General features: G+C 37.8%; 4 protein-coding genes and 1 pseudogene across 4 annotated transcripts; all 5 read right to left on the bottom strand.

Annotated features, from left to right (window-relative positions):
- Positions 1-696: 696 nt before the first annotated feature.
- Positions 697-1,767, bottom strand: LOC132252588 (receptor-like serine/threonine-protein kinase SD1-6; annotated as a pseudogene).
- Positions 1,768-2,805: 1,038 nt separating this feature from the next.
- On the bottom strand, positions 2,806-9,030 carry LOC109121504 (G-type lectin S-receptor-like serine/threonine-protein kinase At4g27290). The gene is made up of 4 exons (XM_019217447.2): positions 7,129-9,030; positions 6,114-6,277; positions 5,777-6,020; positions 2,806-5,689 (listed from the first exon to the last, which is right to left on the bottom strand). The coding sequence occupies exon 4, from the start codon at positions 4,060-4,062 to the stop codon at positions 2,986-2,988; it is 1,077 nt and encodes a 358-aa protein (XP_019072992.1). The 5' UTR covers positions 4,063-5,689; positions 5,777-6,020; positions 6,114-6,277; positions 7,129-9,030; the 3' UTR covers positions 2,806-2,985.
- A 120-nt stretch (positions 9,031-9,150) lies between these two features.
- On the bottom strand, positions 9,151-12,831 carry LOC100253779 (G-type lectin S-receptor-like serine/threonine-protein kinase At4g27290). The gene is made up of 7 exons (XM_059735458.1): positions 11,272-12,831; positions 11,050-11,175; positions 10,733-10,857; positions 10,450-10,657; positions 10,089-10,326; positions 9,839-9,989; positions 9,151-9,752 (listed from the first exon to the last, which is right to left on the bottom strand). The coding sequence occupies exons 1-7, from the start codon at positions 12,587-12,589 to the stop codon at positions 9,459-9,461; spliced, it is 2,460 nt and encodes an 819-aa protein (XP_059591441.1). The 5' UTR covers positions 12,590-12,831; the 3' UTR covers positions 9,151-9,458.
- Positions 12,832-13,596: 765 nt separating this feature from the next.
- LOC100852810 (G-type lectin S-receptor-like serine/threonine-protein kinase SD1-1) lies at positions 13,597-16,165 on the bottom strand. The gene is made up of 7 exons (XM_059735542.1): positions 16,000-16,165; positions 15,755-15,871; positions 15,000-15,127; positions 14,716-14,926; positions 14,318-14,555; positions 14,088-14,238; positions 13,597-13,966 (listed from the first exon to the last, which is right to left on the bottom strand). The coding sequence occupies exons 1-7, from the start codon at positions 16,163-16,165 to the stop codon at positions 13,748-13,750; spliced, it is 1,230 nt and encodes a 409-aa protein (XP_059591525.1). The 3' UTR covers positions 13,597-13,747.
- On the bottom strand, positions 15,761-17,032 carry LOC109121850 (G-type lectin S-receptor-like serine/threonine-protein kinase At4g27290). The gene has a single exon (XM_019217448.2). The coding sequence runs from the start codon at positions 17,030-17,032 to the stop codon at positions 16,268-16,270; it is 765 nt and encodes a 254-aa protein (XP_019072993.2). The 3' UTR covers positions 15,761-16,267.
- Positions 17,033-17,389: the final 357 nt, after the last annotated feature.

Raw genomic sequence — 17,389 nt, 5'->3', positions numbered from 1 at the left:
AAGATGAAACCAGTAAACACATGCATACATGTTTGACATGATTACATATTTGTTAATGGTTATAAAATGTTTATCATGCATGCTATTACATGTTTAATTCAAGGTTTTTAAGGGTATGCTTAGGATAGTTATAAAATTTCCTATTGAGTTGTGAACTCACTCTATCCCTTTCACCTTTAGATGCAGGTCAGAAGACCTATGCAGTAAATAATGCTTGAGCATTACTTTACTGTGATTCGATGTTGTTTGATCACATTGAAAGTGTTTTAAGGCTTTACCTTTGTATTAAAGATTGAATCTTTTTGTAGGAATGATGTAATATATATATATATATATATATTTGTCAAATACACTTGTAGTATGGGCTACCCGTAGTGAACCATGGGGTTTTGGTATATGTAAATTAATGTAGTACAAGTTTCTTTTGTGAAACGAAACATATTTTGTTAACTAATAGTTACAAAGTTTAATATAAATTGTACTTTTTATAACAGGTTTTGCATATTCTCTTTTTGCACAAAATCAAGCAGGAACTCAACATTTAAATTTTTGTATCCCCATATCTTTGAGAGCACTTATATTGTATTTGAGTATCAATTGTTCAGTTTGAAAAAAAAAAAAAAAAAAAAAAAACCGGGGTGTGACAATACCTCTAGATTCGTAAGTTAACATTCACCTTGTTTTTCAAAAGGATGCCATTTATGCCAAAGTATAGAGCATAAGAAAGCAACAAGGATGACAATAGAATTAAACAGGGTGCTTGGAAGGTACAAAATGATGATAAGCTAGTACTTCTGAAATTTTGGATGGAAGGCTTGAGTTTTTACAGAAAATATATGGCAGAAATAAGAAAGCATTTGTAACCTATAGATACAAAGCAAAAGATATTCTTCATTGACCCTCCATTACTGTTGCAGTTACCTCATTTGAGTAAGCATATTTTCTTCTTCGAGATGAAGAATCTGTCTCATTAAGGCTTCTTTCTGTGAAAAATCCAGGTTGTTTTGGTTCAGGCAGCACTGCTGTCTCTCTGTCCAACATTAAAAGCACAGATGACATCATTGGCCAGTCTTCTGGCCGTTGTTGCACACACAAAAGACCGACATGGATACATCTCAATGCTTCAGATACAGGAAATTGACCCCCAAAGGATGCATCCAACAGTTCCACTGCCTTTCCTTCACCACATAGCTTCCATGCCTACAATGATTAAAACTTAGAGATCAACAAGCTATGAAAATGAGTGGAGATGGTAGAATTTAAAATAAAAGCCAATATACTTACATGTCCCAGAAGGTTGAGGTCATGTTCAGGATGATAAAACCCTCTATTTCTTTTGCCACTCAAAATCTCGAGGATGAGAACTCCAAAGCTAAACACATCTAATTTAACTGAAAAGTGTCCATCAACAGCGTATTCTGGAGACATGTAACCTCTGCATGCCATTTTGAAACATGAATAACAGTTAATGATGAAATTGAATCACTGATGACTATTCTTTATTGTGGTACTCACTATGTTCCAACCACCATTGATATATATGCTTCAGTTTGGTCTCTACCATAACTTCTTGCCATTCCAAAGTCAGAAATTTTGGGATTCATCTCATGATCTAGTAAAATGTTGCTGGCTTTGAGATCCCTATGGATAATTCTCAATATTGAATCTTCATGAAGATAAAGGAGTCCCCGAGCAATTCCCACAATAATTTCAACACACATTTTCCAGCTGTGTTGTGTCTGCTTTATATGTGACAGTTTTGAATGTAGTTAACTCATACCCATTAAAAAGATAAGATGAGGAAAAGAACAGAAAATTGTCTGAATAGTTGTAATTAGACTCCAAATTTTCTTTTCTTTTCCTTCTCTGCAACCAAACAGAAGATGGGGAGAATGTACAAAATGTTGAGGGGCCAAACCAAATATAAAGGCATCCAAACTTCTATTGGCCATGTACTCATAGATTAGCGTTCTTTCTTTGGCTTCAATGCCACAATCCAGTAACCTAACAAGGTTTCAATGCTGAAGTCTTGAAATCAAACTGACCTCGTTCTTCAATTCTTTAAGGCCTTGCCTAGAAGTATGTGAGAGCTTCTTCACTGCAATTTCTTCTCCAGTTGGTAATACGCCCTACATATTCAGGGTAGCATATAATCAACAAAATGATTGTACCCAATATAATAAAAAACAATTGGCATAATGGAAATTACCTTGTAAACAGGACCAAAACCTCCCTCTCCAATTTTATTGGCAAAAGTGAAGTTCTTAGTGGCAGCCGCAATTGTAGTCAAATCAAACAAAAGAAATTTCCCCTCTTCTTCATCTTCAAGACTTTCATTCTTGTCATCTGCAGATTACAAATTGTATTTCATGAAGTTGCTAACCATGTAAGCAAGTGTTCATGATTTATTAGTTCTCAGAGATGATATTATGCTTCAAAAAGATAACAAAATAAAGCATAAGGTGTTCTAGTACCTCTTCCATGTGCCCTCTTCTTTTTCCATGCTATTACCAGAGAAGCAAGCCTGAGATAAGCACTGCAAAAAATGCTAACAAGAGTAATAGAAACTTCAACAGTCTTCTCCTTTTCTAGGAATCAGCAATTTATTCTGAACACCCAGCATAATGAAAATGGTCAGTGAAAATCATCCTATATATTGCATAAATATGTTCTACAATTGTAATCCTGGGGTTAGGACTGCCTAGCCCTGTTCAAGGGGGGAGCATGTTTTTAATAACCCTCACATTATAATCTAATCAAAGACTGAAAACAAATGAACAAACCGAGTTTATGAATGATGCATACCCAGTTCAGATGCAGGCATGCGCACATAGAGATCTTGCCCAAAAGAAGTTGATTGTCTAATGTCTATCAAAGGCCCAAACCACATCAAGCAGCCCTTTCCCTTCCCATGTGTATCCATTTCAGCATAACCGGTACAAGAACAGTTCTTCAAGCACTCTGCCCTGCACTCGTTAGTGCCACCTATAAGTTTGATGAGTCTGGCAACTTCATCCCTGGATACTTAACAAATCCATTTCCTCTCTGACACTCCAGGGGCATTATCCGGACACATCCACCAAATATATTGAACACTTCCCAATCTTTGGGTGATTTTGGAGTAAACCCCATCATGCATTCGCATTTGGGTGATTGATTAATAATGTAGCATACCCCAAAAGGTCCACAAAGATTAAAAGCGTCACAATGATCTTTCTGGATTCCATACAGAACTGCCCACTGAAAGTCACCAATCCAGGAGAAGTGGTGAACAAGGCCAGATTCAAGAATAACAATCCTCGAGTAAATAGCAGAATCCATAGCCTCAAATGCATAATATACTTCCTCTTTATTAGCAACAAAAGTTGGTTTAAACAGAGAGTTTGCAACAAGAACAGGACCACCACTGAATCGATTTTCATACCATACCCCGCTTCGATACAGTTTGTTTGATCCCATCCGTAGAACTAGCTGGGGAATACCTTGAAGGTCTACACCATAATAGTAATTGCCAGGTGAAGGGTCATCTGCACTAGTCCATGGAGTCAGATACCAATTCAGGCCAGTATTCAAGTCCCATCCCTGCCTCATGCCTGGTAAAAGTGTGTCAGTTGGATGATCAAAGCTCTGCCATATATAGCTTGAGCTGCCACCATAACTTTCATCACTCAAGACCAGATTCCCAGAATCTAATATCTGTAGAATTGGATGCTTTGAGCCTTCTTCAGAATTCAAGGACCAGACAACACTCCCATTTCCATTGAACAAAACTAGATTTCCATCTCTGCTGAAGTTCAAGGTCCCAGACTTATCTGTGACTGGATATCCTCTGTTGGCAACCCAAACAAAGGTATCTGGGATATTTTTGTACCATATCCCAACATACCGATTCTTCAAATTACCAGGGCTGAAGAAGCCAAACTCAAACACTTGTCTTGATGAAACTAAGGTCTGCCCATCACTGATAGACTGGTTAGCTGTCAAAGTATCAGCTGGTAGTGAGGCTTTTGATAAACATGATAACAAATAGTAGCAGAAAAGAAGCCAACTAATGTTCTCCATTGACAATTCTCACTTCACTTCTCCATGCTAATGGAGGGAACTAATAACAGCTTAGTCATTACTTTGTATTTATCTGTTGAAATGGAAAATTTTGCTTGTCAAAGTCTTTACGAATTTGAACTAATCATCAGCTTATGTGGGAGGTATCATTTTCTGCTTAACTGTGGTACCATGGTTGACAAAATCTAACTGTGACGTGGCTTTGTTTAATTTTGTTGCACAAGAATATCAAAAGAGAAAAGGAATTTGCATCATATCCATTATTGTAGAGAAAAAAAACATTAAAATTAAAAATAAATGTGAATGTTACAGGTATGACAATATGAAGAGTTTGAGCATATGACCAAGTCCAACCATTTGAATATTGACTGAAATCATATGTAAACTTCATCAGAAAATCTAAAATTGAAGAACTGTAGCAGTGATCATGACCAAACACCTTGTTCTCATACCTCATTGTTGTATCAAAACAGGGACCATGGGGTGCCAAGTTGGTCAAACCCAATGGCGGCCTGTTTATTCATGGAAACCATAACCATTTTCAAAGGTATGAAGATTTTTTAAACAGTTGAAAGAAAAAATAAGGAAAGATATCCTTGAAAATGTTCAAGGGTTTATAAAATAAACAGTGTGTGATGTAAATTTGAAACATGAAAAAGAAATGATGAAACTCAATATTAATTAAATGTAAGAAGAATTTTTTACTACTTTCATGCAACCAAAGCTCTTGAATATCCTTTTTTTTCTCAAGTCTTCTTGTCTGGTAGCTTGACAAGCCTCTCTACCTAAACCCTTTCAAGTTAAGCTGAACCTGATTCAGTAATTCAGCACAAACCTGAATGCTTAGATCAGCAGTGGTCCTGTAATTGAGATTGTAAGACAAATCATACAAATGAAATTTCAAAAAGACTAAGATATTCACAAAGTCAACACAACTAAACATTGAACCTATCCCTCCCCTTATCTGTATAATTTCTGCAATATGTAGGATTGATGCCAAACCACCAAACTCCAGGAGTCAGGTGCCTTGAGAAAAGAAACATGAATATCCACATATATCGACCCTTCAACCCTGCCTAGGGGCATGCATAACTTCAAGCATTGTTCTAGTAACTGCGTTTTCCATGTAGCATCTTTTGTCATTACCATCAGTGGAACAACTTTCTATAAAGAAACCTGGCTGTTTAGGTTGCAGCAACACTGCTTTCCTCATTACCCAACATGTGAACTGCAGAGAACATTGTTGGCCAGTCTGCTTTTGAACGCATAATAAGCCCACCTGAATAGTAATTGAGACCAACACATGAATCCTTCAGACACATCCATCAGCCCCAAAGCCTTGTTTTCATTCCAAAGCAACCATGCCTGAAGCTAATTGCAATCAACATATTTGTTCACTAGCATTAAATGATAGAGATGCATGATTTTGTGTCTAAGCACACACAAGTAGAATATCATTTCAACATTCTCACCAACAAGCCCCAAAAGATTGTTGTAAAGGTCTGGATGACAACCCCCCATTCTTTTTGCCACTCAAGAGTCTCTAACAAAAGCACATCAAAACTGAAGACATCAGATCTTACTGAAAAGTTTCCATCAACTGCATACTCTGGGGCCCATATAAACACTGCATAAAGTATAAAATTTTAGTAGTTGAAAATGATGAACATATGTTTCTGGCATATGACTATAGAACTTAGTGCATTCCAATTACTTGTTTTGTTTTTGCTTCAGTTTGATCTCTCTCAAAAGTTCTTGTCATTCCAAAATTTGAAATGTTGGGGTGCAGCTCACTGTCAAGTAACATATTGCTGGAAAAGAAGTCCTCTTGCAACTCCCATGACAATCTTAAAGCATCTTTTGCCGAGCCAATAGTGCACTTCTTTTCTGATCTGTATAACATTTTCATCCATATAAATTCTATTCCTGTTTTCTTTTCTTGCACATAAAAGAGGATTCTGTATAGATTCAGAAATTAAATTACACAGATGTCAAGACAAATTCAGGTAATGAAAATTGGTCAAAGTAGATGAAGGGTTAAGTGTTCAAACCAAAAATAGAATAGTCCAGGCATTTGTTGGGCACATATTCATAGATTAGCATCCTTTCTTCTTCAATATGACAACCCAAAAGCCTGACAAAATCAAGGTATTGGAGCTTGGACATCAAATTAACTTCATCCTTGTGCTCTTGAAGCCCTTGTGAGTTTCTGGACCTGTTAATTGGGAAGAGAATAAGATATTGATCAGTGTAACTGGATTTAATCTTTAAAGTGGTTCCTTAAACAGAAAGTAAGCTAAAGAAAAAGATATGTAACACTCTAATAGAGAACCTATGTTGTGTCTCCATGTTAATCCATGGAAAACCTGTCTTCTTAAGATTTTTCCTAAGAATTTGGGATTTAGATAAAAAGTCCATTTGACATGGACAAAGATCAATTCCAATACTTGGTTTAGGCATAAGAAAGCCTGTCTTCTTAACATTTTTCCTAAGAATTTGGGAGTTAGATAAAATGTCCATTTGACATGGACAAATATCAATTCCAGTAATTGTTTTAGGCATAAAACATATTAGGCTTTAGCTCAAGGATCCACTTTTTCCTTTTAGAAATATTGACAAGGGTGGAGATGTATGCTTTCCTCTTTTCCTTCTCTACCTCCAAACCATATACCAGATGATAACACCACAAAAATTGCCAAGTGTTCCTTTTTTAATTGGAGTCCCTCATCAATTCTCGAATGTATGATACAGAGAAATCAAATCTTGCAATTGAGAAATATTCTTGCTTTATTTTTTTTTTAAAATGTAATAGTACCACTTCTTCATGGTATGGAATTATCACAAATTGAACAAGTATTAGTTCCTGGGATCCATGTGTTCTTCATGCCTTAAAAAGAATTAATGGTTAATAGAATTCACATTTTCACACAAATCCTACCAATTTCATTTAGGAATATTAAACTGTGAAAAGGACCCCGATGACAGGCCTAGTGGCAGCATGGAACCACTTCATTAGTGGAGAAAGTACACTACTTTACATGGTAGAAGGCTCTAAACTACACATACCTAATTCAGAAGCTGAAATCCGATGAAGATGTTTTTCTGTGTATCTTCAATAAACTCTCAGACATCAATCAGATATCCATACCAGATCAAACAGCTGTTGCCTTCAGTAGTGTGTTGATTATTGTAAGCTGTACAAGAACTGTTCTCCTCTCATTTCTAAAAGTTAATTCTCTTTTTTACTTCAAAATCTAACAAGTCAGGCAATTCCACAAATTCAATTTCTACAAACCCTTCTCCCTTTTGGTAATCCAATGCCTCCTAATGTATCCACTGGTCCAATGAAGAGAGTCTCATTGATTCGGTGATTTTCAAATGAACCATCCAAGCACTCACAAATGGCCATTTGTTAATTCTGCAAATGCTTTTAGCACCACAGCATCCATAATTATTACACAGGTCATTATGCAATAGCCCACTCCATGCTCCTTTCGCTTAACACAAAGAGTTGGTACAAACCCAATTTATTCAAAATAAGTCTACTTAATAATCAATTGCCATCAAGATCATAAAAATAATACAACCCATCTGCATTATGTGCAATAGAAGGTTAAAAAAATGTGGTTTTAATTGTTGAAATACCACCATGCATTATGGCCCAGTATGGAACTTCTTCTCTGATCTGTGACAAATAACTTAAGGCGACCCAACAATCTCAATTCAAAAAGCTAAGTCTCCAAGTGATGGGTTACTGGCATTTCTCCATGACATCATATACCAGTCTTGGCCAGTCTTGGCCAGTCTTCCCCTTCCATCCAAACTCCATGCCTGGAAACTGTGCATCACACAGGAAATCAAGTCTTTGCAATGTACAGCCTTCTCAACTCACATTGGTCTTGGAAGAACACGATCTACAGATTCCAATAGCTGCAAAACTGGATTTTCAGTTTTCCATCAGACAAATACTTAAAACTCCATATGAATCTGCAATTGGATTTTTCCTGTTAGCCACCATAGTATGGTATTGGGAACATTCTTATACCATACTCTAAAATACCAATTCTTGGAATCACATGGGGAAAAAGAAGCCTAATTCAAAACGCAGACAAGAGGAAACCAAGGTCCCACCATCAATGAGGGACTGGTTATCAGCTGCAATGGAGGACTATAAAAAGACTGAGCCAAGAGATCAAAGCATTAAAGAAAGTAGAGAAATGAAAGCTCTCCACTTTTGTTTCTCTTGGGACGAACGGTTGTGGGGTATTTTAGATCAAAAATTTTGGTCAAGCATCATTATTCAAACAAATTAAAAATTCATTCAGGAATCAGGTATCAGACAACTGAAGGGGCCACATAAATGGTTTGGGGATATAAAAATTCCAACAGAAGAAAAGGACAAACAGGTGGTTGAGCCAAACACGCTGACTCGTAGAACCCTCAAAAAGAATTCCTCTAATTATGGAGCCAAACACCCGTAATTATTTTGGGCTTGACCAAGCTTACTAATGGGTTGGGCTTGGTGGAGAATTAGGCTATTAGAAACGAGAGGTTAATTAAGGATTAGGAACCCATAATTATTTTGGGTTTTACCGGTTCAATGTCGTTTCAACAATAAAACGGTTCATTTTGGGTCCAATCAGACCGGAAGGGTTGCCGATCAACAGGCAACTCCTCCAGCCTCATGAAAACCAACCCTTAATACCATAAGTAAGTTCAAATTCGAGACATCGATCCCAATAATCAAAGCTTTAACGCCATGTTAAGTTGTCACGTTACCAAAAATCAAAGACACCTTATGAATCTTAGATCTCTCAGACGATCTTCTGTAATCTTATATATGGGGTCAAAAAACTAGGGACATGAATAAGCATTGAAGTTTGAGCTCATGACCTCTAAAAATCAAGGGCTTTGATCCCCTGTTATGCCATGGATTTGACCTCAAAGCCTAGATTGCCAGAGAATGGACCAAATATATGGATATCATGTGAACCTACACACATCTAAAGCCCAAAACGTTAAGAAGAACAATGGAGGAAGACAGTAACTCAGAACAAGAGGATTTTGTGACATTAATGCACCCAAAACTCTCAAATCAACTTCTTCTCTATTCTCTTTATTTGGACAGCTCTTGACAAGCATCTCTACTTAAATCCAAAGTTTAAACAGAAAACTTTTCTGTACATGGTTTGGAACAAACACTATAGATCATACAAAGGAATTTTCCAAATTATTAAGATATATCCATTGAATATTCAATCCAATGAATCTCTATACCTACCAGTCTTTATCTGTCTAGCTTCTATGTTACAAAAATTGCATGCCTTACCATGAACCTTCATCTGACATCTATGTTTTTGGTATGTATTTCAACCATGCCTTGCTGCACAAATTGTCTATCTAGCTTCAAGAATTGTCAGAGTAACTGTATTTTCTGTGTAACATCCTTTGTCATCTCCTTCAGAGCTTCTTTCAAAGAAGAAACCGGGCTGTTTAGGTTGAGGCAATGTTGCTTCCTCATTACCCAACATGAAAATTATAGATGACATTGTTGGCCTGTCTACTGGGAGTTTCTGAACACATAATAAGCCCACTTGAATGCATCTTAGTACTTGAGACTCAATGCATGAATCCTTCAGGCCTGCATCCATCAGTTCCATGGTCTTGCGTTCATTCCAAAGCAGCCATGCCTACACACAATTGCAATGAATATGCTCAATCATTCTTGTTAAAGGGTATGGAAAGAGATAGCAAAATTTCACTATTTTTCACCTACATGTCCCAAAAGATTGTGGTGGTGATCTGGATGACAAAACCCCCTGTTCTTTTTGCTACTCACTATCTCCAACAAAAGCACACCAAAACTGAAGACGTCGGATTTTACTGAGAATTTGCCATCAATTGCATACTCTGGAGACATATAGCCACTGCATAGAAATATCAAATTTGAGTAGTTGGAAATGATGAAGATATGTTTTGGCATATGAATATGTATAGAACTTACTATGAATACGTATAGAACTTACTATGTTCCAATTACTAGCTTTGTTTTTGCTTCCGTTTGTTGTCCCCCAAAAACTCTTGCTATGCCAAAGTCTGAAATTTTGGGGTTTAGCTCACTGTCAAGTAATATATTACTGGTTTTGAGATCTCTATGGATGATTCTCAATCTAGAGTCTTGGTGGAGATAAAGGAGTCCACGAGCAACTCCCATGACAATGTCAAATCGCCTTGGCCAATTCAGTAGCATGCTTCTTTCCTGATCTGCACAGCAGTTTCATCCATATAAATACTATTCCAGATTCAGAAATTCCATTAAGCAGAAGTGGAGACAACTTCACTTAATGAAAAGTAGCCAAAATAGGCAAAGGACTAAGAGTTTCAGACCAAAAATAAAACAGTCCAAGCTTTTGTTGGGCATATATTCATAGACCAGCATTCTTTCTTCTTCAACGCAATAGCCCAAAAGCCTCACAAGATTGCGATGTTGAAGTTTGGCAATCAAAATAACTTCATTCTTGAACTCTTGAAAGCCTTGTCCTGAATTGTTTGAAAGCCTTTTTACTGCAATTTCTTGTCCTGATGCCAGGGTACCCTACAATTTTGAAATGGAATGTTGCATAACAGCATTCATTTTTTCTTAATTATCACAGAATATAGACTATATTACCTTGTAAACTGGTCCAAAACCACCCTTCCCAATCAAATTTGAATCAGAGAAGTTATTAGTAGCACTTGAAATAGTAGCCAGATCAAACAACTGCAGCTCCAGGTCTTCCTTTTCTGTTTCTGAACCTGTAATTTTGGAAGAGTACAGGATATATCATCAGTTTAATTAGATGGTTTTAACCTTTGGAGCATTTCCTTCAATGGAAAATGAACTAAAAATATCGACACTTTGAGCTAGAAGGATTAGCTAGAAGGTCCACTCACATGGGCATAATTACTTTGAGCACAAAATACATCAAACTGGAGAAGATTGCTTACCTCTTTTCTTTCTCTTCCGAACTATAAACCAGAGTACCAAGCCCAAGATGAAAACTCCAGAAGCAGTAGATGAGACCACCACAACCACCAAGCGTTTCTTGCTTTGACTGGAACCATTCATCAACTCTATGACATGTAGAATGAAGAAAGTAAAACATGTTGAAAAAATTTCCTGCTTTATCTGGAAAAAATATGATATGATAATGCATAAACTACAATTACCTAGTTCTGAAGCTGGCATTCGGATGTAGATATTCTGCTTATTATCTTCATGGAACTCTCGGATATCGATCAGATCCCTAAACCAGATCAAGCAACCACTGCCTCCCTCACTAATATTTGAATTAGTGTAAGCTGTGCAAGAACAGTTCCTCAAGCACTCCTCCTCACATTCCTTAAGGGTCATGCTCTTGCTCACCCAGAATTCCAACAGGTCAGGCAGTTTGACCCCTTCAAGTTCCATAAATCCTTCTCCCTTTTGGCAGTCCAACTGTGTCCTCCTAATGCAGCCACTGGTCCAATTTTGAAATTCCCATTCCTCCTGTGATTTTGGAACAAACCCTTCCAAGCACTCACAAATAGGCCGATCGTTAATTCTGCAAATGCTGTTAGCACCACAGCGGCCATAGTCATCGCACAAATCATCCTGCAGTGGATACACAATATCCCACTTCTTGCTGGTTTTGCTCAACACCAGGCGCTGGTAGATTCCCAGTTCATCCAGAGTAAGTCTTGTTATAATCGATTTGTCGTCAAGCTCGTACGAATAGTAGAACTCATCTGCATTGTCCACCAAAGAAGATGTAAAAAATGTCTTCTTAATCAATGGAAGACCATTAAAACTTAATCCATTCCATGGCCCACTACGGAACATCTTCTCTGATCCCTTCCTAAGAACCATTTGAGGTAACCCAACAATGTCGATTCGCCAAGTGAAGTCTCCGGGTGCTGGGTCACTGGCGTTTCTCCAAGACGTTAGATATCGATTTTGGCCATCTTTCAAGTTCCATCCAAACTTCATGCCTGCAAGCAGTGTGTCACAGGGGAAATCGAAGCTTTGCCATGTATAGATCTCTGGATCTACATCACTCTCGTCTCTAAGAACAAGATTTCCAGTCTCTAATAGCTGTGCAGTTGGATTTTCAGCCCCTCTCGAAGAACTTGATGACCAGATAATGCCCTTTGTTTTGTTGAGGAGAGCTAGATTGCCATCATTTCCAATACTTAGAACCCCATATGAACCCTCAATTGGGTTTTCCCTGTTAGCCACCCATACAGTGGTATTGGGTGAATTCTTGTACCATATCCCCAAATACCGGCTCTTGGAATCACCTGGGGAGAAGAAGCCCAATTCAAAAGTTTGGCCTGAGGAAACCAAGGTCTCACCATCATTGAGGGGTTGGGTTGGAGTTATGGTATCTGCTGCAGTGGAGGACTCCAGGAAGATTGAGAAAGAGATCAAAGTGTAAAAGAAGGTGATGGAAGGGAGGCTCTCCATTTTTCGGTGAAGAAAGATTAGCATCCTTACAATTATCCCCATCTCTATTTACAACTTGAAAATTCTTTCAGGAATTCAATCGTCGGATGACTAAACTGGGTGGATGAGAAGTTCCGGGATTTAAAAAATATAGGGCTGACGAAAGAGAAGCCATTAATTCCAAAGAAGGAAATGAAGACAAAGGGGGAAGGTGAGAAGAATTAGTGAGGAGTCAATTCACATCACGTATAAACATTGAGTTGTACAGAATTGACTACATGCCTAATTTATTTGCATGCTGTTGACAAATTTTAATCAATTGAAGACCGATATAAACCATCCAAAAGCATCATTAAAGAACAGTGAAGAAGAGAATAATGCTAGACAGTAAGTAGTAACACGGAACTACGGAAACATCGAGTGATGTGACAAAATCCCTTGTCATAAGGCCTCATCAAAATGTGCTCTTTTGTTGTACAGAGATTCCATGTTGGGGTGCCATGAAGATCTAACTTGACGACTGTCCCACCATTGATCACGACTTATCATGGTTGCTGGCTTATTGGCAGCTTTTATTCTCCTCCATAGTAGAGAAAGTAAGCTACCTTATGCTGTTAGAAACCAGACCCAGTAACCTTAAGGATTCAAGGAGGTCAACTCTAAAGGTGTTCTGTATTGAACTCACTGGGAGAGAAGAAGCCTAATTTTGACCTCAGGAAACTCAGCTCTGGTGAAGGGTTAGGTTGGGAAGGCATCAGCTGCAGTGTAGTCTTCCAAGAAGATCAAACAGATACCAAAAAGCAAAATAAGGTGAACAAGAGAGAACAAAGATTGCTGCTTGTGCTCCTCTACATGTACTTGATATTAATTTAGAAAATCAATAAAAAGACATAATTGAAGAAGTTGAGACAGCATAATCTGGAACAAACCTTAGTGCTAGTCCTGTAATTGGACATGAAAAGCAAGTGATACAAATGAATTTTCAAAAATACTTTTAATACTTGCAAGAGAAACTCATTGAACATCATCCCTACTATTCTTTACCAGTTTAATTTCTGTGTTATACAGATGTGTATGCCAAGCCACCACTTTCAGACCCAGATGCCTCTTGAAAAGGAAATTAGGTAGACATGTATTACAACCTTTTCAACCCACAAACTTGATTCTATTCTCCTTCAACCTTGACATGGTACATGCGTGTTTATCTAGCTTCAAGCCTTGTTACAGTAACTTCATTTTCTGTTTAGGTTGAGGTAACACAGCTTCCTCATTACCCAGCATGAAAACTACAGATGACATGGTCGGCCTGTCAGCTAAGCATTTTTGAACACATAGTAAGCCCACTTGAATACATCTTAGTACTTGAGACTCAACACAGGAATCCTTAAGGCATTGATCCATCAGTTCCAAGGCCTTGTCTTCAGTCCAAAGCAGCCATGCCTACAGACAATCGCAAACCATATGCTTAGCCATTCATGTTAAAAGATAGAGATGCATAATTCTCATCCCTCTGTGTGAGCAATTGATGGAGAGAGAATAGCATTTCACTGTTTTCACCTACATGTCCCAAAAGATTTTGGGGGTGATCTGAATGATGGAATCCCCTGTTTTTTCTGCCACTCACTATCTCTAACAACAGCACACCCATACTGAAGACGTCAGATTTCACAGAAAATTTGCCATAAAATGCGTATTCTGGGGACATATAACCACTGCATAGAACTTAAGTATTAGATTCAAATAGTTGAATATCATGAACATAAGTTTCAGGAATATGATTATAATACTTACAATGTTCCAACTACTCGCTCTGTTTTTGCTTCAGTTTGATCTCTTTCAAAAATTCTCACTATGCCAAAATCTGAAATTTTGGGGTTCAAATCAGTGTCAAGTAATATATTGCTGGTTTTGAGATCTCTATGAATGATTCTTAATCTGGAGTCTCGGTGAAGGTAAAGAAGTACCCGTGCAACTCCAATGGCAATGTCAAAGCGCTTTTGCCAAGCCAGTGTTGTGTTTCTTTTTGGGTCTGCAGAGCAATTTCATCCATATAAATACTATTTCAGTTTTGTGTCCTTGCATAAAAAAGAGAAGTATGCAAAGGTTCAGATATCACACTATTCACAAATCAACACAGGTTCAGGTAGTGAAAATTCATCAAAATAGATTAAGCATTACAAGTTTCAGACAAAAAATAATATAGTCCAAGCTTTTGTTGGGCAGGTACTCATAGATTAGCATCCTTTCTTCTTCAGCAATGCAACAACCCAAAAGCCTAACAAGATTAAGGTGTTGTAGTTTGGCAATCAAAATTACTTCGTTTTTGAACTCTTGAAGCCTTTGTCCTGAGTTATTTGACAGCCTCTTCACTGCTATTTCTTGGCCCGTTGATAGGATACCCTTCAAATTGTCAATACAAATGTTACATCATAGAATTCATATCTTAACTCAGAAAAAATATAACCCATGGTACCTTGTAGACAGAGCCAAAACCACCCTTTCCAATCATATTTGCTTTAGAGAAATTATTAGTGGCACTTGCAACAATAGCCAGATCAAACAGTGGTAAATCCAAGTCTTCTTCCTTTTTCCTATCTAGACCTGTGAATTGAGAAGAGTATAGGATACATTATCAGTATACCTGGACGGTTTTAACATTTAACGTAGTTCCTTTTAGGGTCTAAATAAAGGATATAACTTTTCTTTGAGAAGTATGGATAAGGGTGGAGAAGAATGCTTACCTGTTTTCCTTCTAAGTTTCCAATATAAAACACCCGAGTAACAAGCCCAAGACAAGAACTCCAGAAGCAGATGATGCAACTGCCCCCGTCGATAGGTGTTTCTTCTTTCCATGGGAATCACTCAACAATTCTGGAGTAGATGAAATAGAGGTGCAGTTAAATAGTTTCCCACTTTAATTGGCAAATGTGATAATACCATTCATGGAAAATGGATTAGTCCTGAGGATTTATATGCTGTATATACCCTAACCACATCATAATAGAGTTTTCATCCTAACACAAATCCTAATCATTTCATTTGGGCACACCAGAATATGATAAGAACCCTGCATTACTGGTCTAGTGGCAACAGGGAACTTTCCAAGTAGGGGAAGTATGCATCTTTGTAGCCTGATTAATAATGTTGCTCAGGGGTTTTGTGGGCTGAGCTCCAGTTGATTTTTATGAGTGGAAAATTATTGTATAATAAAGCATAAAACAGAATTACCTAGTTCTGAAGCTGACATTCGAATATAGATATCAGTCGCAGCATCTCCAGTGAACTCTCGGATATCAATTAGATCTCCAAACCATATCAAACAGCCACTGCCTCCTTTTCTAATATCTGAATTAGAGTAAGCCATACAAGAGCAGTTCTTCAAGCACTCAGCCTCACATTGCTTAAGGGTCATGCTAGTGTTCACTGAAAACTCTAAGGGGTCGGGCAATTTCACGTTCTTGACTTCTACAAACCATTCCCCTTTTTGGCAATCCAGTGGTGTTCTCCTAACACATCCTCTGGTCCAAATAAGTAATTGCCATTCATTCTGCAATCTAGGAACAAACCCATCCAAGCACTGACAAATTGGCTTATCATGAATTCTGCAAATGCTGTTGGCACCACAGCGTCTGTAATCATCACACTGATCGGCTTGTATTGAAAACACAAGATCCCACTCTGGTCCCCTTTCCCTCAATACAAAGTGTGTGAGGGAACCCTGTTCATCCAAAGTAAGTCTCGTTATAATTCAATTGTCAATAAGCTCATAAAAATAGTAAAATTCATTTTCATTAATTGCCATAGAAGGTTTGATAAATATATTTTTAGCTGCTGGATAACCGCTAAAGTGTGATCCAATGGACCAGCACAAAACTTCTTCTCTGATCCCTTGCGAAGAACAGCTTGTGGTAATCCAACAGTATCAATTCGCCAAGTGAAGTCTCCAGGAGATGGATTACTGGCACTTCTCCAAGATGTCAGATACCAGTCCTGTCTGGTCTTTGAGTTCCATCCAAACTTCATGCCTGGTAGCAGTGTGTGGCATGGGAAGTCAAAGCTTTGCCATATATACCCTTCTGGATCTGCAACACTCTTTTCTCTAAGGACAAGGTTCCCAGATTCTAATAGCTGCACAACTGGATTTTCAATTATTCTTGACAAACTTGATGACCAGATTATGCCTTTTGATTGGTTGAGTACAACTAGATTTCCATCAGTTCCAAAACTTAAAACTCCATAGGAATCAGTAATTTCCTTTTCCTTGTTAGCCACCCATACAACGGTGCTTGGAAAATTCTTGTACCATATTCCCAAATACCGCCCCTTGGACTCACCAGGCGAGAAAAAGCCTAATTCAAAGCTTTGCCCTGATGAAACTAAGGTCTGCCTGTCCTTGAGGGATTGAGTCTCATTTATGGTATCACCTGCAGAGGAGAATTCCAAGAAGATTGAGAAAGAGATCAAAATGTAAAAGAAGGTGCAGAAAGGAAGGTTCTTCACTTTCATTTTTCTTGGAAGAGGCTGGATCAAAAAATTATCAAGCACCATTACAATTATCACCAACCAATCTTTGTCTTCCTCTCCTTCTAAGTTCATTAAGAAGTTAGGCCTCAACAGCAGCAGATATGTAGACTTGGGAAATTAAAAAGAAGGAAAGAAAGAATATACAATGCCTACAAACAGTAGAACCGCTAACATCTAATATATAATACTATCAATGTGATTCACGATGAACCTGAATTTTTTCAACATGCGAGGAAAAGGGAAGAAAGATGTCGTTAGTCAGCAAGTGCTTCCTCAACTCATATTAAACTATGGTGTGCAAAATTGACCAGATGGATAATTTAATTATGTCATAATTGA

This window comes from Vitis vinifera, chromosome 19 (genome assembly GCF_030704535.1).
Source record: "Vitis vinifera cultivar Pinot Noir 40024 chromosome 19, ASM3070453v1".
NCBI lineage: Eukaryota > Viridiplantae > Streptophyta > Magnoliopsida > Vitales > Vitaceae > Vitis > Vitis vinifera.
Note: the sequence above shows the minus strand (reverse complement) of the source record. Positions and strands in the feature narration are given on the sequence as shown.